Source organism: Heloderma suspectum, chromosome 3 (genome assembly GCF_057233095.1).
Source record: "Heloderma suspectum isolate Gila_16-S chromosome 3, 16-S_ref, whole genome shotgun sequence".
NCBI lineage: Eukaryota > Metazoa > Chordata > Lepidosauria > Squamata > Helodermatidae > Heloderma > Heloderma suspectum.
The window spans coordinates 259,490,799-259,514,985 of record NC_139460.1 but is presented as its reverse complement, the minus strand read 5'-3'; the positions used below and the strand labels follow the sequence as shown (position 1 = coordinate 259,514,985).

Sequence of the window (24,187 nt, the reverse complement as noted above, 5' to 3'; positions counted from 1 at the left end):
ATGATGGAGTCAGAGACATTCTTAGGAAATGAAGGAGGTGGGCAGTTGCAGGCTGATGCTTTCCTCTGCAGTGTGCCCAGCCTCCAAGAAAAAGAAGGGGGAAAAGAAAAAAGAAAAGGATGCCATGCCTTGAGTTGGATGCAGCCAACCCAAAGGAGGCAGTGATGAGGAAACAGTAGCTCTATCTGAGGAGAAGCAGACCAGCGAGGACCGTATGGAAGAAAACCCATGCATAGACATGAACATTTAGAACAGAATCTCAGTCCACCGGAGTGGGCAGCCTGAACCCTCTGAGGCATCCAGTCATCAGCCACCCAAGACTCTGTGAATCTTTGCCTGAGACAGCAAAGGACCTATGAAAAAGTTTCAGTGCCATAAAAACGGCAAGGCCCCAGGCCATTCAAGCCAGGAGTGGGGAACATTTTTTCTGTGGAGGGATGCATTCCCTCAGGGGTATCCTGTTGGGGAAGTGCATGGCAGTGGTGGGGCCAAAGTCAGTGGTAGACAGAGACAGAGCCAAAAGTGGAAGGGGCACGCCATTTTCTTTCTCTCCACTGTCGCCTTCTGCCTCTACCTCCTCACCCAACAGCCTCCATAGGAAAGGGGGCTCTTACCAGAGGTCAGGCAGAGGGCTTTTGAAATTAGGCTGAGCCCATCCCTGCTTGAAGCCCTTTCACTCTACACTGGAGGCAGGGTGGGGAGGGCAGTGTCAGGAGCGCCCTGGCAGCCTCTTTCAGTCTACTCCAATAGCTAACTCAAGGCACAGACAAAAGGATTCTTTTCAAGGCTTTAATCCTTTTACAACTTAATGACTCTTTCAGATGCTAATCACCAGCAACTAAGCAAGGAACAGCAGAGTAGCCTATGCTCCAGGTTAGGCAGTTGGTCCCCGTTTGAAGGAGAATCACGGGAAGACCCTGAACTTATGGGCTAGGGAGAGTTCCTCCCTCTTTCCCTTGGGTACTTGGGACGCGGCCATTGCTTGCACTCCAAACGAGCGCTACGCCTCCTTTCTGCGCCCTCCAGCTGTCGTCGCTCCCGGAGTCAGCGTTGAGCGTCCAGCAAGCCCCCCTCCCGCACTCTCTCACTGCCAGGGTCACTATCTATCTCAGGAATGCTGGCAGGAGGAATCTCTGCCAGCTGCTGTGCCTGTGAGAGATGAGCGCACTCCTCTCCCACGGATTGCTGTTCCTCCTCAGAATCAGAACTGCTCTGGGGTTCTATCGGCTCAGTTTCCACCCTGGCAGGCGGCTTTGAACACTCCTCAAGACCTGCATCAAGATGTAACCGCTCAGTTAGGTAGAGACTTGTCTCCTTGGAGCTCTCTGTAGTCTGCACGCTCAGCCTTGGACCTAGCAGGACCCACCACTGCACTTATGCCTGCCTGGGCTCCTCTCGCTGGGAGGCTGGGCCTGAGCTGCCACTGAGATTTCCCATAATGCTTCCAGCATAGCAACACTCTGGGTTATGTGAGAAATTAAAATGGCGGCTCTACCCCAGCTGCTCGGTGCTGATTGCCGCCTGGGAGGCTGCCTGTGGAACGCATGATGTCACATGTGTGTGTCAGGTGGGGGGGGGGGAGTTAAAAGGACTTCCTTTTAACTTCAAAAAAACTTGCACCAGTCTCAGACACTCCACAAGCAGCCTCCCTGGCTGCCTGTGCCTCCTGAAGTCCTCAAAGCGCAGGCAGCCCAGGAAGCTGTGTGCATGTGTGAATGCCTCTGTGTGAGAGAAAAGAGAATGTCTTTGAGCCCATTTTTGACTCTGACACAAGCAGAGCTGTGCTGGATCAGACTAAGGGTCCGGCTCATCCAGCATTCTGTTCCCAGAGTGGCCAACCACTCGCTGTGGGAAACCCGCCAGTAGGACATGAGTGCAATAGCACCCTCCTGCCCATGTTCGCCAGCAACTGGTGTACATAGGCATATTGCCTCTGATGCTGGAGGTAGCATATAGCCCAGGACTAGTAGCCACTGATAGCCTTCTCCTCCATGAATCTGTCTACTTTTGCCTGAGGCTGTGCCTACCAGAGGAATGCAGGCCCCGAGAGTGTGCCCATGGGGAAATGCAGCCCCTGGGCTCAAAAAAGGTTCCCCACCCCTGCTTAAACTCTTTACCTGACAAATTTGGCAAGGCCATATGCAAAATATCCCATCCGTTCAAAACAGTCCTTTGAGGCGCCAGCGCCAGCGCTAATTAGCAAATACGTTTCACATACAGCTCCATTCCCACCAGCGCAGTAGCTCTGTGGGTGTCCTCTTGCTGTAAATGCAGACCTCCCTCCCACCAGTTGACAAATGTTACAAGAGCACAAAGCTGCTAATTAACTGAGCAGAACCTGTGAGAATTCATGCTAACATAAAGAGCTAACCGAAAATTCCGAAGACTGGCCAAGATTTCAGCCTGGGCTCAGTCCAGAGATGCTGAAGGAAAAAGCTCAGTACCTACAGCTGTGGTGAAAATCCAGTTGTTCCTAGTCAGGCCAAAGTGAACAATGCCAGAACGCGGAGGGTGATTCTCCTGCCCACCACCTACAGCCTCCTGCATGTGCAGCTACTACTAATGTAGTCCACAGATGTTCATCCAGAGGATTTTCCCTCCAAAAGTGCACTCACTCAGTGTCCCATCTGTTCCCCACCCTTAGCCAGGAACGCTCCAGCAAACTGAATTAGTCTCAGCGCCACAATTCATACAAAGACAAGGAGCAACCAAAACTGTCCACCTGCTCACTGGCACCCCACTGCCTGGGGCTCAGGTGGAAAGGAAGAGTCACTGGACCCCGGCCAGCATAAGAAGCCCAGGCAGCACAGCACTCAGAAAAGAGGGGCGAACCTTCTGCCTCCCTCAGAAGCAGAGCACAAGGAACACTGGAGGATGTCAGGGTCAGCATTGGCAGAGACAGGACAAGCTAAGCAGCGAAAGGCCTCTTTACTATGAAAACCAAGGACTGGTGGACACAGCCTGTTTTTCTTTCAACAGGCGTTGACTTGCTTTGGGGGTTTTAAATGGGACTTGTGAATAGCACAGACTGCAGCTCAGTGGTAGAGCACTTGCTTTGCATGCGGAAGGTCCCAGGTTTGTTCCCTGGTTTCTTCAGGCAGGGCTAGGAAAGGATTGCTGCCAGTCCATGTCGACAATACTGGGTCAGATGGACTAACAGTCCGACTCAGCAAATGGCAGTTTCCTATTTTCCTATGACTACCAACCCTTCAACAGTGGATTGAATCCACACTTACTGACTTGGAACCCAGAGAGAGACTGAACCAATGTGAAGTGGTCCATGCAAATGCTCGCTCCAGGAAAACCCAAGTATGCAAGGCGAGCTTCTCATGCTCTAATGCTCTACCTGTCCCATTCACAGTATGGTGCACTACGGAAGTTCTGCAATGCAGGAGGCAGGATTAGAACTGCACCCAATACTAAAGGTTACCATGGCACTTCCTGCACAGTTTTCTGCCCCAGTCCTTAATAACCCCGAGTGTTTTGTTTGCCTTTTTGCTGGTGGAAGCAGGTCAAGCACCTGTATTCAAGGAGGAGGTGCTGCAGCAGACTCCAAAGCAACTTTCCTGAAGAGTTACAACTAGCTGAGTCCCCAATACAGTGAAAGTCTGCTTGGCTCACCACTGTGCTGATAAGGTGAACGCGGCATAGAAGATGGTGCTTTGCCAGTCACCACCATCCAGACTGCAGACATCCTTGAGGACCTCATAGTAAGGGACGTAGCAGGCCAGCCTGGCTTTCATGAAGGAGGTCCATTTCCTCTGGAGGATCTTCTTGCCACCAAGATCATTCTAGAATGGAGAAAAGAGGGAAAGGCTAAGCAGAGCCCCTGTTCAGCTCACATTTGTTAAACCAGGGGTGCAGTACCTCAGGCCAGCGGGCCAAATCTGGCCCTCTAGGAGTCCCAATCCAGTCCTCCGGGGTTTCTCATGCCACACCCCCTTCCCCCCCAACCCCTGATCATATCAGGTGGTTTCCTGGCTTTTGTGCAGTTTACCCCCATTCTAAAAGGTTGAAATGCCTCTCCTAAGGATTAGGTGCTGGCAGTAAGAGCTTTAAGCTACAATTGCCCCGCCCCCTTTGTCTTTGGCCCCACTAACCACTGGAATGCAGCATCGGAGAGCTTCTCCAAAATGGAATTCGGCCCTCAGGCTGAAAGAGGTTCTGCACCCCTGTATTACACAAAATTGAGGGCAAGACCAACCCCGGCTCCAATACGGTAAGAAGATCCCATCCCCACAGTCTCGTTCTGCTTGAAAAGACCCAGGAAGACCCCCCAAAAAGAGCATAAACAAGAGGAATTCGATGTGTGAATGGAAGCATTCTGCACTGGTATTGGTTTGCTCAGTGCTGAGATCTGGCTCTCACAGGACTGCTCCTATTCATATGCAGTTTAAACATTACTGAAACAGATCCATCAATGCTAAACCTTTTTGGTGGGCCTAAACATCTGGTAAACCAGGAAGCGCTCCATATTTTCCTCAGGGTGACCACCGAGAGCTGATTGAGGAGCTGCTGATAATTCATCAAGGAGTGAGTGCTTGTCAGCTCAGAAGGAATGAGCCACTGAACAACTCTTAGTGCTACAATGGGGAAACTAATCTGGGCTTACCTTGCACTCTCTGAAAGCATGTGTTCAGGCCCCCCCCTGAGCCAGGACTGTGAGTGATTTGGCTGCTCCCCTCCCTTTAGTGACAAAACCCACCAAACAGAGCATAATGCTAAGGGGAAGCCTGTATCGTCCTGACAAGACAGTTCCCATTCCAAGACGCAACCGAAGCCAGAGGCCCTAGAGAAAGCAAACAAAACCCCGTGCCAAAGATACAGGAATCTCAGTGTAACAGTGCACATCCCCTTCGCAGAGAGTCAGCCCTAATCTCCCTCACTGTTCCATTTCTAAGAACCCAGTTTCCATTTTGAATGTCTGCAGCTTTAACTTTCTGCCACTGGGCTCTCGTTCTGCCCCCTCCCTGGGCTTTCTCTCTGGGAACGCACTTATGTGCAGTAATCAAATCGCCTCTTAACCTTGTGCTCAGGCACACATCGCAAGAGCCTTAAATCTCTTGTGGCCAGGCTCATTCTCAAATTCTTGCCTGTGTCTGCTCCAGTTTTCTGCTGCTTGCTGCCCTGGTTGCAAGGACTGAGGTATAACCAGACAAGGTGACTGGTGCATAAATCCAGAGCTGCAAGCTGAGCCCTCGATGCTCTCAGGCCCAGAACCATCTGTCAGAGCAGCTGAAAGACGGATCCCACACATCCCTGTTGGCTCTGCCCTGCTCTCGCTCGGATGTGCTCGGAAGACTCGGGCTCCCAAGCCACCATGGGGACTCATGCTTGCAGCGGGGTGGCATGAACCAATTGGGAATGTGGGTTTCACTCCAAGGCCCGGGTAGAGCTGGCAGCACCTAGAAGAGGCCAAGCCGGGGGGGGGGGGGGGCTGCTACTTCGACACTCCTCCCTCTCGACAGCCTCACGAGCAGCAGCAACGACACTGCTGGCTGCTGCAGTTACTGGAGTGATGTGGCTCATTGTGGGGCCAAGGGCACCTTGCCAGAAGCATAGCCAGAAGCTTGTATCATCTCCATCTGAGCTATTCCTGCTCTGGCATCACGGGCCAAAGAGACTGGGCACTTCTCTTTGCAGTATGTGCTGCATTCATTGTGGTTAATCCTTATTCCAGCCTTTCCCCACCTGGTGCCCTCCAGATGTGATGGACTGCAAGTCCCATAATTCCCAGCCAGCAGTAGCCATGCTGACACTATCCTCACAACAATCCTGGGAGGTAGGCAAGGTTCAGAGTGGGTGACTTCATGGTCTGTGAAGTTCCTGGCTGATCAAGGCTTTGAGCCTAGGATTGCAATCCTAAGCACACTTACTAGGGTGTAGGTCCAATTGAACTCCATGGAGATTTATTTCTGAGTAAATATGGTTATGAATATGATGCACAGCTCCCTGGTGTAAACCTAACACTCTATCCATTATACTGACCTGCTTCTTCTTGGCATTACAGATGCTGAATGGCACCTAAATGCTAACCTGCTAGTGTTCAGGGTAACCAGTTTTGCTAACTGGTTTTGCTAACTGGTTAACAGCAAGCAATCCCACAGGGTTCTAAAGGGGTTTTAGCCCCTTTAGGAATGTTAGCAAAGTATATCAGATATCTCCAGAGAAGCAAGACAGCAATCAGAACACTATTGAAATGGGCTAACGAGAATAATCATGATGATCTCTATCATAAATATAACTTGTTTGGAAACTAAAACTAAAGCAATAAAGGGCCTCGCAGCATACAAAGGGAACATGGGCTGTTGGTAGCATCAGCAAAGTATCAAGCGCAAGGCCAGGCTAAGCCAAGACTCCAGGCTCAGCATCCTCATACTGGGATTCACCCCATACCACCCCCAGTCAATATCTGTGAAGTAATCAGAATCCTATTCAAGAACTTTGAGCCAAAGGTTTATCTACAGTTCTAACTGATCAAACCCCATTTGGCTCCAGGATCCCTAGAATGAGAAATGTGCCCCCACCCACAATCACTGCCTGCAAATGAAAAACAACCTGCAAATGGAAAACGTGTCCCAAAGGATACAGACTAGCTAGAATCGAATTGCAGAAGGGAGACTAAGGGCATTTCTACACCAGCCTAAAATCCTGCATTTAAAATGGGGCTTTCTGCTTCTGTTTTAAATGCAGGATCACAACGGACTCCCTTTACATGTGCTTCCTTTTCCCCTTCCCCTTCCCCCCTCCCCCACCCCTTATCTGAGTCTTCCATTATCTATCACTGATCTTGCCCTCTTCTTGCCGCTTTAACACTTTTCAGGAGGAAACTGAAGCGGAACACAACAGGGTAATTTGATAGCTCATTATCTGCAATCTATTTAAAAACAGAACGAAGGGCATTTAGTGCAGGAGGGTCACAGCAGGGTCATTGCATCATGTAAAGAGCCCGCAAACTTCCATGAAGGAGCAATCTCAATCACAGGATAAAAGCCCGGTGTGAAGGAGCCCTAAGGGTAAAATCCAACATAAACCCTACATAGAGTAGGGCCACTGAAATGAATGGGACTTCAGTTAGTCATGACTAACTGAAATCCCATTCATTTTAATGGGCCTACTCTAAGTAGGACTTGTACTGGATTTTACCCTATCACCTGCCCAGCACAAGGGCCTTTGTGTCTTAATTCACTCATGACCCACAGAGCAGGTTTGGATGAGTTACTGTCCCTCCAGCCTCTCTTGGGGCAATGAGCGTCTATGCAACTGACATCAGTTGCCTGAGCCTGTTTGTGCCTAGTGCAAGAGCTGGAAAAATTATTTCAAATTCCTAAAGACTTAACATGGAAGGTATGAATCCTACAGAGGGATGGCTGTATGTCAAGTTTCTCAAGCGCCAGCATCAAACGTTTAAGCACCTGCACAACCAAGCACCTGGGATTTTTCTAATGCTGTCTAATTATTTATTTGTTTGTTTATTACACTTATATCCCACCTTTCCATATAATATATCCAAGCTGGGTAACAACAGTAAAATCCACAATAAAATATAACATCAACAATAATAAACCATCTTAAAAATCAAATGAGGGCATTTAAAAATAGCAGCCAGTTAAAACATCATTCAATTAAAATACAGGTTAAAACACAGAGGAGGAGAGAAAACAAATCTGCTCTGTGGTTCAAATGCCTGTTTTTCAGTACATGAATGGATGGGTGCTTAGCCACATGCATGTTCATGTAGCCCTTTTTAAAGAAAAGAAATTAGTTCAAGGCTCCCTGCTCCTCCACAGCCAAGTTCACCAGTTTGAGAATATTTTCTTATTTCGTTAAATCTGTTTTTCTTCACTCTTTCCCCTGCACTGTTTCACCAACTTCACCAAATTGCCTTCCCCTCCCAAAGCTGTTATTAGCCATGGGGGAGAGAGAAAAAGACTGGTACAGTGCACCCTCCACCCCATAGATAATAGCAGCTTGGGAGGGGCAGGTTTAGTTGAGGAAATTGTGCTGGGAGAAGGGATTAAACTTAAAAACACACACCCTTCCCTAGCACTACAGCCCCCATGCAAATTACCCACCACCACCACAGCTTTCTTTAATTAAAAAAGGATGTTAGGATATCCAGTTATAGATCTTCCATGTCGCATCTAGTTTGGGCCTTAGTCCCCCTTTTAAATGAATGACCCTTGGATCACAGAGGCATTTTTAAAAAGTGAAAATACAGACTCTCGCTCACTCGCTCGCATGCACACACCTTGCATAAGAAGCTGAATAAATCACCCCAATGCCCTGTTGCGCACTCCAGCCTTTACAGCACACCGGTCTCTTTACCTTACATACTCGAGCCACCCTGGCTGCCCTGGGCGCTGGTGTCTTGTCGAATACAGAGGTGCTCTCCTCTCCGGCTCGCTCGGTGAAAAAGTAGTAGATCTTGTCGTCATCCCCCACAGGGCTCAGGACACTCTCCTTGACAAGCACGGAGGCCACAAACTCCGCATCTGTACAGACCAAGGGGAGGGAAAGCATTAGCCTGGTATTTTCAGGAGAACTGCCCACGGAGTGGTGTTTGAGATGTTAGATGTGGTTCACACAGCACCTGCTAATGACCTGCAAGGTCTGGAACATGGCTGTGTCATGGGATAAGCAATAGGGATACATCTGCCAGCAACAAAGTATATATACCCTGGAACCAGGCACAAACTGGGTTCAGATCTTTTCAGGAGCAAACTTTCTATGTTGCTTGCTGTCGTTCAGGGGTGAAATCACCTATTTCAGCCTGAGGCAGTGGAGGCTGGTGGCTCCTATTTCAGTGGGGCAGTAAATCTGCTCTGGGTTTCAGTCAGAACACTAAAGGAGCCATCCAACGTGCCAAACCCCATCCCCAAAATGGGTTTAGCACCTTGGACAGCTCCTTTAGAGTTCTGACTGAAAACCCAGAGTGGATTCACAGCCCCACTGAAATAGGAGCCAGCAGCCCCCACTGGCCTGAGGGCTGAATTCGGCTATTGCGTGGTATAGAAATGAAATGAATGAATGAATGAATGAATGAATGAATTCAATTCTTGAGAAGCTCTTGGGTGGGGGGGCATTCTAGTGGTCGGTGGGGCTGAAGGCAAAAGGAACAGAGCCTAAAATATCAAAGATCCCAGCATATTTTAGTTGAAAAGTTCCTACTCCCAGTAACTGAGCCTTAGGAGAGGCATTGCCACCTTTTAGAATGAGGAAAAACCTGTGCAAAAGCCAGGAAGCCACCCAACTGTTGGTGGTCAGGGGAAAGAGGGTGTGGCGGGACCAGACTGGGATCCCAGGTGGACCAGACCTGGCCCACAGGCCTGAAGTTCGGCCCCCCTGCTGTTGTCCCTCTTTGGATAGAGCAGGGGTAGAGCGAGGCTAGGGCTTCAGAGGCGGGTGGAGCACTACAGGTCTTACAGACAGAGCACTCTCCATCTCCTGCGAGGGTGAGGCAAGAGAGCCGTGGGCCATTGCTCGGGGATTAGTGGAGCCTACCATTCAACCAGTGCAAGGGGGATTCTTCAGTCCTCAGCAGCCGCTGGTGCTGGTTGCGTCGGATGTCTGGCAAGCTGCGGAATTCATAGCGCGTCGCTGTATATAAACTGCCATCTGAGAGATAAATGCAGCAAGACAGGTAAGGAAAGGCAGGTTCCCTGAATGGTTTTGCTCCCCACGTGATCAATATCGCCCTAACTAAGCCTGAGATGAAAGGCCTCCGTCCTTCTAAAACTAACCCTCCTGTACCTGCTCCAAGAAGACAGAGCATGTTCTGATCACTGCCACACACACGGTCCTGAGAGTTGATCACCCTTGTGTGTGCCAGTGCATGGCAGCTTCCCCACACTGTCCTGCACAGAGGGAGTGTTTGAGGAAGAACCAGCACATTGCCCCACCCGTGGTGTCCCTGTTATTTCGTCACATGGCTCGTGATTGGTGTAGGACTCCAGCCATGCCCGGGGTGGAAGACAGCCAGCTGGGTTGTGTGGATGACAAGGCCAGTGCGCTGCATCAGCAGAGAGACTGCAGCTGCTCTGCCATCAAAAAGGGGCAGGAAGGAAAGGGGGAGTTGGAGATCTGCTGGGCCGTCAGATCAATTGTTGATGCCTTCCCCTGATGACCCCACATGCTCTGCAGGGGCACGTCCTGCTCTAGGGGAATCTAAGCCAAACTGCAAAAGGGCTGGGGAGAAGGCAAGTACATACCCACAATGAGACCTGTGTAGCCCTGGGCAGGGTCATATGGGCATTTTTCCTTCCCTTCCTCAAAGTGAGAGGGTAGCCTGAACATGTTGGTATCCTGCCAAACACAAACAGAAGAGACCGCTCACCCTCTGGACAGAGGTATCATACAGCTTGCCTTCACCCCTCCCTGATAACCTTGGAGACTAATGGCCCCTGTGTGGAAACAAACAAGGATGCTGAGCAGGCGGAAGGGGGCAGGACACGCTTTCAGCCAACCGGAGAGAAAGGGGAGAGAAATCTTCAGGCTCAGTTAAATGCTGATCCTCGAAGGGAACAGTGGGCTGCCTTTTGTGGTAAAGACTCCCATTCCCCCATGTAACTCGCTGCCCATGGGTACCTCACAGAGCTACAGTTTCCAGTTAGCAAGAGCAGGGGTGATCCCCAGGGCTAGGCTATTCCCTCCATGGCAGACAGCAAGGCCCAGCATTCCCAGCCCTTCTATTTAGATTTATTTTTGTCCTCACTCCAGAGAAGACCTGCTATTAAGTGGCTGTTTGGTCGGCGCATGTAAGAACAATGCTATCTATGTGGTGTTTTTCCTCAGTGCTTTATACACAGTACCTCAATTATCCTTAACAGCTCTATCAGGTAGGTTGGTATTATTATACCCATTGTGCAGCTGGGAGAAAACAGTGGCTTACGTGAGACCAGCCAGTGAGTTCATGGATGAGCTGAGAGGTGAACCAAGGACTCCCAGCTCATAACTCCTGTGCTTAACTGGGATGCTATGCCACGCCACAATTCTTATATCGTTGCTCTCACAACCCCTTTGTGAGATAGACTAGAGCTGACACAGGCAGGACACTTCATGGACAAGCAGAGATCTAAACCTGATTCTGCTACTTTCAAACTCAACGCTGTGCTTTGCATCACACTGGTCTAAAAATCCTCATGATTCCCTTCACAATGCACTGCAGGATCTGGATGTTTATCATGGAACTTGTTGTTTCCACCAGTGTAATGTGTATTGCAGTTTCCCCTAGGAACATGTTTCTAGACCTCATGTTTCAGGGTGAAAGAGCCCTGATGCTGGGATGCTTCCCCAGGGTTCCCTAATGCTTCCCTGGAAGCACTAGGGATGCTTCCAGATGAAGGGTTCCTAGCACTACCTATCAGAAGGTATTGCGCAGCAGTTTAATCTTTTTTTCCCTTAATGGATTTCCTGTGGTAAGAAAAAAAGATGGATGAAGTAGTGGGAAAACATGGGAGGGATACAAGTGGAAGACAACAGTGTCTGGACCCATCCATCCAGCCCTCTAAAATTCTGTGAATGAGGCAGGGCGATGGCACTATAAAAGCCTCATCTGGCCCATCAACTCCTTTTCCTTTCCCACAATGCAGCTATTTCTTTTCCTAATGTCTCAAGCACCCCATTCCTCTCTCCCTTCCACTCTGACACCAGAGAGTATTTTCAGACATTACTTCCAAGAGTGACAATTGAACCAAACCCAGGAAGAAGTGTAACTGAACATGCCTCAAGGGAAGAGGTATTTCCTACTGCAGGAGTTCAGAACTAGTGTTGCTGTTTTGGAACAGTAGCTTATGCCAACCCCTGTGATCCTAATAATAAGTCTGGACTAACATCCATCAGCATGGGGAACAGCACATGTGGATCGAAAGTGATTTAGAGCACCCATCACCCATACAAATGCCAGAACAAAGCAGGCAAATGATATACTGTGCCCAATTTATTTCAGTTGCCACTTTGGGCATTCTTGCTGTCCAACCGTATTTATTTATTTATTTACTGACTGACTGTATTTATATAAAGCTGCCTAATAACATTGTTCTATGGACAGCTTACAGTATAAAACAATAAAATACAGTTTAAAAACACAGTATCATAAAATGTCAATTTGGGACATAAACATTTCCACTATAAACTCTTCCAGAGAAGAGGCATGTTCAGTTACACTTCTTCCTGGGTTTGGTTCATAAGTAGATAACAAATATACAGAACTATATATTCAGAAGACTAAGACTAAAGACACTGTTTTTTTAAAGGCCTGGGAAAATAAATAATTCATTTTTCTGCTTGTACTTCTTCCATGCTCAACACACACACACACCCAGCCGCCCATTTAAGCTGGCATCAGTAAAGGAGGGATGTTTACACCGACACACAAACACTGATGGGAAAAGATTTTATTCCAATTTTATGGAAATGTTTTTACTGATCTCGACCTTTCCTAACTGTACTAAAGCAATTTCATTGACACCCTCTGATTATATTAAAAATCCAAATGCCAAGTACCAAACAAGAAGCCGGAGGCTATGCATGCGCAGTCCGATATTAGTTTCATGGAGAATAATTGTAGAGGGCACATAGCAGAAAACTCCACTACTTTTATCTACTTCACTGGCTTCTAATTGGCTTCCAGGCCCAATTCAAGGCACTGGTATTGACCTTAAAAGCCCTAAATAGCCTGGCACTGGTATATCTTAAGCCTCCTCCCATATGAACTTACGACTATGACCTAGTTCACACAATCACCACAGCCCACCATGGCATATTTAAGTCATGACACGCTGTGGCAACCATGGGCACCTCATTGCCTATTCAAGCCCTGGCTGTGATGTGTCATGTCATCCAAACCCGGGCGGCAGGAATTGTTTGATGGTTAAACAACCCTCAAAATACCCATGGTCTGTTGTAGGGTTATTAGAAGGTTGTTTAACCCTCAAACAACCGGGGTTCAGATGACACAACAAAGCATGGCAACCCAACACTGGGGATTAAATATTCAAAATAGCTGCACACACATGCTGCAACCCACCATGGCTTAAATAAGCCACGGCGAGCTGCAGTGATTGTGCGAACCAACCCATTCTCTCCAGCCTTCAGGGAAAGCCCTGCTCTGTGGTTTCCATTGGCAAGTTAGCCCTGTATTGTACAAAGCAAGGCAGCCATAGGGCCCAAATCTTGTTATCAGGCCAGTTTGCATGATCACCACAGCCCACCATACCTTATTTAAGCCATAGCGGGTTGCAGCCATTTTGAATATTCAACCCCCCACCCCCCCCAAGCAGGAGGTTGCCATGGTTTGCCATGTCGTCTGAACCCAGGTGGCATGGCCTGCTGGAGGAAGAACAACCCTCCAATAACCCTATGACAGGCCATGGGTTATTGGAGGGTTGTTTCTCCTTCCAACAAACCATGCCGCCAGGTCTGGATGACACAACAAGCCGCAGCTGGGGCTTGAATAGGCCATCTGGTGCCCACAGGCACTGTGGCTTGTTGTGGCTTAAATAAGCCATGGAGGGCTGCGGTGATAATGAGATCCAGGTAACTATCTCACATTCTAGTGATCTGGGAGCCAAATGTGCTTCAGTCAGTTAGAATTGGATCTGAACCTTTGGCTAAAAGGAGCAGGGCCATTTCTTATATAAGATTCTGCTTAAGTCACAGAACTTAGGTGGGGGTATGGTGAGGTACCCCTTCATGGATCACTGCCTTGTTGTGGCGAAGGGGTTTGCGTAACTCAGTGAAGCCATAAGCTATGCCATGCAGGGCCACCCAAGACGGACAGGTCATGGTGGAGAGTTCTGACAAAATGTGGTCCACTGGAGAAGGAAATGGCAACCCACTCCAGTATTCTTGCCAAGAAAACCCCATGGAACGTATCACAAAGCTAAAAGATATGATGCCGGAAGATGAGACCCTCAGGTTGGAAGGTGTCCAATATACTACTGGGGAAGAGCAGAGGGCATTTCCAAGTAGCGCCAGAAAGAGTGAAGTGGCTGGGCCAAAGCTGAAAGGACACTCAGCTGTGGATGTGTCTGGTGGTGAAAAGACAGTCCGATGCTGTAAAGAACAATATTGTTTAGGAACCTGGAATGTAAGATCAATGAATCAAAGTAAGCTGGAGGTGGTCAAACATGAGATGGCAAGATTGAACATCAACATCTTGGGAATCAGCGAACTAAAATGGACAAGCATGGGCGAATTTAATTCAAGTGACCATCATATCTACTACTGTGGGCAAGAATCCCTTAGAAGAAATGGAGTAGCACTCATAGTCTATAAAAGGGTGGGAAAAGCAGTACTGGGGTACAATCTCAAAAACGATAGAATGATCTCAGTATGACTCCAAGGCAAACCATTCAACATCACAGTAATTCAAGTCTATGCCCCAACCACTGAGGCCGAAGAAGCTGAGGTTGATCGGTTCTATGAAGACCTACAACGCCTTCTAGAACTAACACCAAAAAAAGATGTCCTTTTCATCATAGGGGATTGGAATGCTAAAGTAGGAAGCCAAGAAATCACTGGGATAACAGGCAAGCATGGCCTTGGTGTACAAAATGAAGCAGGACAAAGGCTAATAGAGTTTTGCCAAGAGAACACGCTGATCAGAGCAAACACTCTTTTCCAACAGCACAAGAGGCGACTCTATGCATGGACATCACCAGATGGTCAATATCGAAATCAGATTGATTATGTCCTTTGCAGCCAAAGATGGAGAAGCTCTATTCAGTCAGTAAAAACAAGACCTGGAGCTGACTGTGGCTCAGATCATGAGCTGCTTCTTGCAAAATTTCAGCTTAAATTGAAGAACATAGGGAAAACCATTAAACCATTCAGGTATGACCTAAATCATATCCCTTATGAATATACAGTGGAGGTGAGGAATAGATTTAAGGGATTAGACCTGATAGACAGAACGCCTGAGGAACTATGGACGGAGGTCCGTAACATTGTTCAGGAGGCAGCAACTCAATCCATCCCAAAGAAAAAGAAATGCAAGAAAGCCAAGTGGCTGTCTGATGAGGCTTTACAAGTAGCTGAGGAAAGAAGGGAAGCAAAAAGGAAGGGAGAAAGGGGAAGATACATCCAACTGAATGCAGAGTTCTAGAGAACAGCAAGGAGAGACAAGAAGGCCTTCTTAAATGAACAATGCAAAGAAATCAAGGAAAACAATAGAATGGGAAAGACTAGAGACCTTTTCAAGAAAATCGGAGATCTCAAGGGAACGTTTTGTGCAAAGACGGGCATGATAAAGGACAAAGAAGGCAGGAACCTAACAGAAGCAGATGAGATTAAGAAGAGATGGAAAGAATACACAGAAGAACTATACAGGAAAGATATCCTGAATGTCCCTGATAGCCATGATAGTGCAGTCACTGAACTTGAGCCGGACATCCTAGAGAGTGAAGTCAAGTGGGCCTTAGGAAGCATTACTAACAACAAAGCTTGCGGAGATGACAGTATTCCAACTGAGCTATTTAAAATCCTAAAAGATGATCCTGTAAAGTGCTGCACTCAATATGCCAACACATTTGGAACACTCAACAGTGGCCACCAGACTGGAAAAGGTCAGTTTACATTCCAATCCCAAAGAAGGGCAACGCCAAAGAGTGTTCAAACTACTGCACAATTGTGCTCATTTCACATGCCAGCAAGGTGATGCTCAAAATCCTACAAGCTAGGCTTCAGCAGCATGTGAACCGAGAACTACCGGAAGTACAAGCGGGGTTTTGAAGAGGCAGAGGAACTAGAGATCAAATCACCAACATTCGCTGCATCATGGAGAAAACAAGAGAATTCCAGAAAAATATCTATTTCTGCTTCATTGACTACGCTAAAGCCTTTGATTGTGTGGATCACAACAAACTGTGGCAAATTCTTAAAGAGATAGGAGTACCAGACCATCTTACCTGTCTCCTGAGAAACCTGTATGAGGGTCAAGAAGCAACAGTAAGAACCGGACATGGAACAACCGATTGGTTCCAAATTGGGAAAGGAGTACGACAAGGCTGTATATTGTCGCCCTGCTTATTTAATTTATATGCAGAGTACATCATGAGAAACGCCAGGTTGGATGAATCACAGGTCAGAATTAGGATTGCCGGGAGAATTATCAACAACCTCAGATACGCAGATGATACCACCCTAATGGCAGAAAGCGAAGAGGATCTAAAGAGCCTCTTGTTGAGGGTGAAAGAGGAGAGTGCAAAAGCTGGTTTGAAACGCAACATTAAAAAAACAAAGATCATGGCATCTGGCCCCATCACTTCCTGGCATATAGAAGGGGAAGAAATGGAAGCAGTGACAGATTTTATTTTCTTGGGCTCCAAGATCACTGCAGACGGTGACTGTAGCCATGAAATTAAACGACGCTTGCTCCTTGGGAGGAAAGCTATGGCACACCTACACAGCATAGTAAGAAGCAGAGACATCACCTTGCCGACAAAGGTCCGTCTAATCAAAGCTATGGTTTTCCCAGTAGTAATGTATGGCTGTGAGAGCTGGACTATAAGGAAGGCTGCGCGCCGAAGCATGGATGCTTTCGAACTGCGGTGCTGGAGAAGACTCTTACGAGTCCCTTGGACTGCAAGGAGGTCAAATCAGTCCATCCTTAAGGAAATCAACCCTGAGTGCTCATTGGAAGGACAGACACTGAAGCTGAAGCTCAAATATTTTGGCCACCTAATGCGAAGAGAAAACTCCCTGGAAAAGACCCTGATGCTGGGAAAGATTGAAGGCAAAAGGAGAAGGGGACGGCAGAGGATGAGATGGCTAGACAGCATCACTGATGCAATGAATATGGACTTGAGCACACTCCGGGGGAGAGCGGAGGGCAGGAAGGCCCGGCGTGCTATGGTCCATGGGGTCACGAACAGTCGGACACGACTTAACGACTGAACAACAACATGGTGAGGTACAACACACAGAACAGCCTGACAGCAGGGCTCGTGCACTTTATACAGATGTGCATCTCAATATGAGGATGCTGAGCTTGGAGCCTCAACTTAGCCTTGAGGTGAGCACACAGAACAGGGCCCTTTTGGTACCCGCACCGGGCTCCGGAACTCTCCTGCCCAGGAGGATCACTAGGCCCTCTCACTCCTTGCCTTCTGGCAGCCCATGAAGAAAATCTCCGTACTTCAGAAGACATTTGGCATGTGAATTGAAGAATGAGTCTGCTATTGGATTTCCACTCTTCGGTGCTCTTCCTGCTGGTTTTAAATTTGAGATTTTGCTGCTGTTTGGGTTTTTTTGGTGATGCTAATCTGTATTTTATTGTTGGATTTAATCTATATGTGATTTTTTTCTTCTGTTTCCCCCTCCCATTATTTTTGGAATATTTTCTTGTAAGGCAAGTTAGATATGTTTCAAAATAAACACACAGGATTGTAATCAAACTATTCAAACAGCAGACAGTAGCAGAACCTCCTGCTGGATAACAAATGGCACCTTTTTTTCTGGTCAGTGAGTCCATAGATCAGTCATAAACATGTCAATTATATCCTGCAGCAGTCAGCTCCAGCAGCTTATCTGGAGGACCTATGGGGGAGCTGCTTGGATGCAAGCTCTTCTTCCATGACTCTTGTGTATTAGGTCTGAGGACATATTTACATGTAAAGCAGGGGGAGCAACTTGTGGCTCTCCAGATACTTTGGCCTAGAACTCCCAAGACCCCTCACTACTGACTATGTTGGCTAGGGCTAATGGAAGTTGTAGGAGTTGCATGGAAAAGAAGCTTTTACAATGGGGCTGTTCACATGACATGACAGCCCACCATGTGTGGCCAGCATTTTGAATATGTTATGTCATGTGAACCTGATGAGTGTCGGTTATGTGAGGGTTAAACAACCCTTGCAAAACCCATGGGTTGTTTAACCCTCACATAACCCATGTGCACCAGGTTCATACAGCACAACACCCAAGTGGGGGTTGGATATGCAAACTGGCATCTACGGGTGCCGTGGCTCATTGTGGGTTAAGTAATCCAAAACAAGCCATAGCATGTTGTCCAAACCCAGTCAGTGACTTGATCCCTCTACACATGTAGGGATCTTCCTCTAAAATATGCATTGGTCAGTGTCAAAGAGGAAAGACTGTACTATCCAGCCAATAGCATATTTGGATATATTATTATATATCTCCTAGTACGCACGTGTATACCTGCCCTTCTTCAGACAAGCGCAGAGTGATGTATATGATGTCTTTAACCCATATGGTCCTCACAACAGGCCAATGAGGTAGGCTGGGCTGAGAGAGAGTGATTTGCCCAGGATCATCCAGGGAGCTTTGTGGCTGAGTTGGGAATCTGAATCTGGGTCTCCCTGGTCCCAATCCAATATTCTGTCCACAACACCAAACAATAGGACTGTATCCCAACATTAACACATGAAAGGTGAATCTAAAGCAAGGATGGAGAACGTGTGACCCTACAGATGTTGCTTGACTGCAACTCCCATCTCCCCTCATCATTGGGTAGGCTGGCTAGGGCTGATGGGAGTTGCTTTCCAACAACATCTGGAGGGTCACACATTCCCAACTACTGATCTAAAGATTTAATAAAGACAAGTTTATGCTTTCACTTTCGCCTTGGTTCTTCACAGTGCAAGACTTTATCAGCCTTCCCCAACCTGGTGCCCTCCGGATGTGTTGGAATGCAATGACGGGAGCTGCATTCCAACACATCTGGAGGGCACCAGACTGGGGAAGGCTGGATTAGGTGTTAGCAAAGCCCAGAGCAAGGCTTTTCACAGCATCAGTCCTGGTTCCTGAGGATCAACAGCCAGCTCTGGAAAACAAAGCCTGGGGAAGGAGAACTTCCCCACAGACTCCCTCCTTCTGGCAGGCGGTATAAATGAGTTCTCATCCTCATGACCTTTCCATTCCTTGGCAGGAGTTCCAGATACAGGTGCCAGGATTTGGGATTCATTTATTGCCCTAAACGCCAGTCTGTGGAGAGAGTGTGTTTACAGCCAGTTCCATCAGCAGACATAGTTTATAAGCATAAAGATAAGTGAGTATCAAGACACTGGTTCAAGCTCAGCTTCCGGGAGCTAATGGCACAGCTGAGATCATTGCTCTCCTTTCACTCAAGATTAATCCAAAGGAGCATCCCTGGGCAGGGCTGAAAATGTCTGCTGCTTTTACTCACAATGTATGTGCAGAGTGGGTGGAAGGCATACGTGCCACAGGCATACAGGTGTGTTGCATTTAGCCGCTGTAAAAGCCTGACATGATTGTAGCACTCTGTCTGCAAAGAGAAAAGGAGAATGTGATTGACACAGGAGTTCTAACAATGCCCTGCTTGTTTGTGACGGGCACAAACAGGTCAGCAGCACAGGCACAGAAAGGAAGAGACTCAGGGTGCATGTACCTTGTTGTTTTTGCCCTTTTTCAGGCAGTCAGCCCTCTTCTCAGGAGAGGCTTCCCAATCCATCTGAAAAGTAAAGAAACAAACACACACAAAAGCGGGATCATTATTCACTGGGGCACCCCAGCACAGGAAATAGTGGCTGAGCATGACATTAAGAAGTGAACCCCATGAAGCTCACGAGAGCTCTTCAGAGTTCATGTTTTGCTTTTTCAGAATAAGTGGATTTATCCAAGCGCAAAGGAGGGTTGTAGCACAGCAGAGTTTTTCAGCCCATTAGCTTTTAAAGGTCCTTGACTGAAATGAGAACCTGGCTGTTACAAATACAAGACCATAAAGGAGCAAGCAGAGTGGATGGGAGGAGAAGCAGGAAAAAAGGGCTTTCATAGATTGGAGTGGGAAGTGGCTGGCTCAAGACCTCCCTTTTCATTTTGCATGAAAATAGAGCACAGGAAAGAAACCCGTACTCAGGGATAAGAGCCCCCAAATGAGAGTGAACAGATGCTGCACCTGTGTGATGAGCACCACAGACCTCCAGGTATTTTCAAGCACCTTTGTGTAATACAGGGTTGGCCCTTTCCCCTAGCCTGGTGGGTGGATAAAATGGGTCCCATGTCCATATCCGTTGTGGAATCCAGATTTGGTGATAGAGACATCCAATGTTTACTTCCTCAGAATTCATCCTCTTAATGGTATGTCTCAGTGACTCTATTCTCCACTTTAACAAAGGCTGTGCGCAGATGTACATCACTTCAACATTTGTTTATTTGTATGCCACTTTCCCACAAGCCTGTGCCAAAAGCAGCTCACAATATATCAAATGAGCAACAATATATAACAATTCAAAAAACATCGGGTAAAAGCCAATGTAAGTCTTCCTTACGGTAGACCAATTGAAATTACTACGACCCATTAATTTCAATTGGTCTACTCTAAGGATGAGGTGTTGGATTTTACCCACAGTAGGAGCGATTACAAATAACCATAATAAGTAAAATACATAATAAAAATATTAATCCATACAACTCTGTAAAGAAAAAATAAGAACAAAGTGATGTAATCCAGCAGCAGTGAAGAAGCGTTCACTGCATATCGTACCCATGTACAGCTTCCTTCTAAAAATTGGCTGGAGGGCGGGATCTGTTCTTCTGCACAGCACTGATCAGCCAACCCTTGTGTCAATCATGAAGCCTTGATTGCTCCCCTATCAGAGCAGATTTCAAAGTTTAATTAAACAGTGATTCTTTAAAAAACAACAACTGCTGAACCAATGTTAGAGTGGATAAACAGGTTGGGCACCTGAAAAACCAAAAGAAAAAAAATGAAGCAGGCAGACCATTTGAAGGGGGGGGGGGGAGAGAGCGCGCATGCGTGTGTGTGCACGTTTATATATATGTGTGTGTGTGTGTCTTGTGCACGTGCGCATTGTATTGGTATGTTTGAGAAGCAACTGGGGAGTCGACTAGAGCTCACCCTGCAGCTGAAAAACCTGTACCCATTCTTCCTTGAAGATACATGTGTGTGCAGACCTAACTATGACTGGAAACCCACATCTGTAAGGGGGAAGACTACAGCCATGCCAGTGGGATAACGTTGCACTTACTCTCTGATGGGAGCCATCAGCAATGTTGCTGGAATTTAAGGAGAATATGGCCCCCCTGGCTCCTACGTAAAGAATTCCTTTCTCGTCTTCTAGCAGGAGGGTGGTGTAATTCTGGGCACGGCTGCTAAAACGCCTTGCAGCATTCAAATCTGAGGAAAGAAACGCAGACCTTTTAAAAAGAAGAACACAGAGGAATCTGAGGCTAGACCATTTTGGGGCCCTACTGATACCCTGGATATAACAGCTGAATACCCTAGGTATTCAGCTATTCCTGAAAGATGGCAATAGCAAGATGTAAAAAGCAAACTAGGATGGCGACCAGGACCCAGTTAGCAAATACTTTGAAGGGGTACCCCAAAAGCTTTTCAAATGTCTCTTTGAACCTTTTAAACGTAGTTCCCACAAATCACCATTTAGCCCAGAATGTCAAGCAATACAGAGCCTGATCCTCAAACCCATTGAATCAGAGTAGTTGGCCTTAAAAATGATAGGACGTGACTTATTGTTTGTTACTCCTCTTTCCCGTAAGACACTCAAAGTGGCTTACAAGATTAACACTAATAAATAAGTAGATCCCACTGTGTTTTTACTTGGAAGTATGTCCCATGGAGCAATGGGATGTACTCCCCAGACAGAAAGTATGTGTAGGCTTAGAGCCTAAGTCCCACTGAAGTCAAGAGGGATGTGTAGAGAGATCAATCCATGTGTTCAAGGTTAACCTGTTTGTGCACTGAGTTGGCAGAAGCCAGAAAGGGAAGTTCTTGCCTACACCTATGAAGCATCTTGCCATGCTGATGGGGCATGTGAGGAAACAGACTACTTGGTGAAACAGTGAAGCTTTGTTTGATGTGGCTGTGAACTGTTGTTTTAGCATTATGTAAAGCTGCAAGATACCACAATAGCCAATAGGCATTTTGAAAGTATAGCTGTTCTCATGAGTCAGTCCTCAACTGGTATCATAGGCTTACCACGCGTTCGCGTTCTTTGTCAGGTGGGACAGATCTCATGTTTCTTGTGAGACTGCCCAGCAGGAGGATTTCTCAGAGCCTGACCAGAAACTCTCACCATCGTCTTCATCCTTGGTATCCAGGTGTCTCAACCTCCTCTTTCCACATCACTGAGGAAGAGCAGCCCATCTCTCCAACAGAAGAGGGATGTTGCTGAATCCCACCCCATGGGCCATCACCCACCCATTTGAAAAGCCCCCAGAATAATCAACTACACCCCAGAATCACAGTCCCCCATCACAAAACTTTCTGCTCAGGTTTTTTAATTGGGGTTATTGATTTTCTAGGTTTTCTGTTTTAAGTTCTTCTCAAGCTTCACAATCAGCAGTTCTCATCCAAACCGAGGCCTTAAATGAGCTGTCCCCAACCTGGCAGCTTTCTGATGTGTTGGACTACAACTCCAGCATCCTCAGCCAGCATCTGGAGGGTGCCTATGCAAATTTTATGCAAATCTGCAACCTCTTTTGTCAGGTGGCCACCCTACTTGCTTCCTTGGAAGTGTGTTTAGGGTTACAGCCTTAGACTGCAATCCTAGTCACCCGCACTTGAGAGTACGTCCTGTTGAATTCAGTGAGGCTTACTTTAGTGTAAACATGAATGGGATCAAGCTCATTTTATTTACTTACTTACTTACTTTATTTTCTTAATCACCCATCTGGCCGGTCACCCGGCCACTCTGGGTGATGTACAATAATACAAACAGTTTAAAAACAATAAAATTACACATTAAAACATTATTTTCTAAAATTTCCCTAGCCCACCCCAAATGCTTGCCTGAACAACCAAGTTTTCAATGCGTGGCAGAAGCTCATTAAACCTCAACAGAATAACAAGAGTATTTATTTATTTATTTTATGTAAAGCATTTTTACCCCACTCTTCAAGTGAAAAGGCTCCCAGAACAGCTTACTTAAGATCAATAAAAACAAGACCATCCCTGCCTGCAGCCTTACAATCTAAAAGACATGGCACAAAAGGAAAAAAGGATGAGGAGGGAAGAGGAAACCAAATTCAGGCACGAAGTGGCATAGTAGTTGTTATAATGACTAATCCATATGGAAACAGTCCAGGGAGGGAAGAAGCCAAATAGAACCACTCTCTCAGAAGAGTGATGGGAATGGCCCTGTTTCCCATCTCTCCCTCTGCTGAAGCCTTGTGGAATGGCTGCAGTTGATGGAGGGAGAGCCCAATGGACCTGATCTCTCAGCAGAGCCAATATGTTTTACATCAACCTGTACAAGATTGCATAATTGTTGATGTTGCCTGTGCAATGGTCACTATTTTGGTTAGGTCAAAAGTTAGTGATTGGCCATTCTTTTCATGGCTAAAACTGCAAATTAAAAATTCAGTGTGTTGAGTATGAAACCACCGGGCTTGAACTTGAAGTCTCCCCTAACTGGCCCAAACCAGTTTTGTGGATTTTGTTGCACCTCCAACAGCATCCTGTAACCATAGTAAACTTTGCCCCAAATCAAAATTAAAGCTAATTTTCTTCCAGTTTGCTGATGTTCATCCTTACTGGTCCTTAATGTCATGGTGTGTCTGATTAACTCTTGACCATTGGCCATGCTGGCTGGAGCTGGTAGGAGTTGAAATCCAAACCATGTGGAAGGTGCCAGGTTGGGGGAGGCTGGGCTTAGTTCTAGGTCAGGGGTGGGCAACTTGAGACTCTCCAGATGTTTTGGCCTACCACTCCCATCATCCCTTACCATTGGCTCTGCTGGCTTGGGCTGACAGAAGTTGTAGGCCAAGACATCTGGAGGGTGAGCAGTTGCCCAGCCCTGTTCTAGGGCCTGGTGTGCTGGGACTCGCCCTTGGAGTCAACTGAGGCGGAGCAAGGAGTGAGGAGGATTGGGAAAGACACACAAATGTTTAGGTGCATGGGGCAGACAGCACTGAGAAGGGATGAGGGAGGATGATGGTGGCACTAGCAATATCATGAGGATCAGCAGGGTTTTTTGCTGCTCTTGTTGGCCAGCTCTCCAGCTATTCCCAATTGGATATCAGGCAGGCTGGTACTGGGGCCTAGATCAGGGATGGGCAGAAAGTAGTTCTCCAGATGTTTTGGACTTCAACTCCCTGCATTCTTGGCCACTGGCAATACTGGCAGGGGCTTCTGGGAGTTGAACCCCTAAACATCTGGAGATCTATCTTCTTCTACCCCTGGCCTCTAGATAGTGCCCTTGAACAGACTACCAGCCTCATAGTAGAA

The 24,187-nt window shown here is 47.2% G+C and overlaps 1 protein-coding gene across 3 annotated transcripts in view; it reads right to left on the bottom strand.

The window, feature by feature from the left end:
- Positions 1-24,187, bottom strand: part of SEMA4G (semaphorin 4G) — a 117,784-nt gene that overhangs the window by 13,407 nt on the left and 80,190 nt on the right. For all 3 annotated transcript variants that reach the window (XR_014789509.1, XM_084846476.1, XM_084846479.1), the window contains 7 exons: positions 20,970-21,118; positions 19,370-19,432; positions 19,148-19,246; positions 10,212-10,305; positions 9,505-9,618; positions 8,329-8,495; positions 3,622-3,791 (listed from right to left, as the gene is read on the bottom strand). Coding sequence is in view for 2 of the 3 variants with exons in the window: in XM_084846476.1 (XP_084702602.1) it covers positions 3,622-3,791; positions 8,329-8,495; positions 9,505-9,618; positions 10,212-10,305; positions 19,148-19,246; positions 19,370-19,432; positions 20,970-21,118 (856 nt within the window). In the remaining variant the exon portion in view is untranslated. The remainder of the gene's footprint in view (positions 1-3,621; positions 3,792-8,328; positions 8,496-9,504; positions 9,619-10,211; positions 10,306-19,147; positions 19,247-19,369; positions 19,433-20,969; positions 21,119-24,187) is intronic.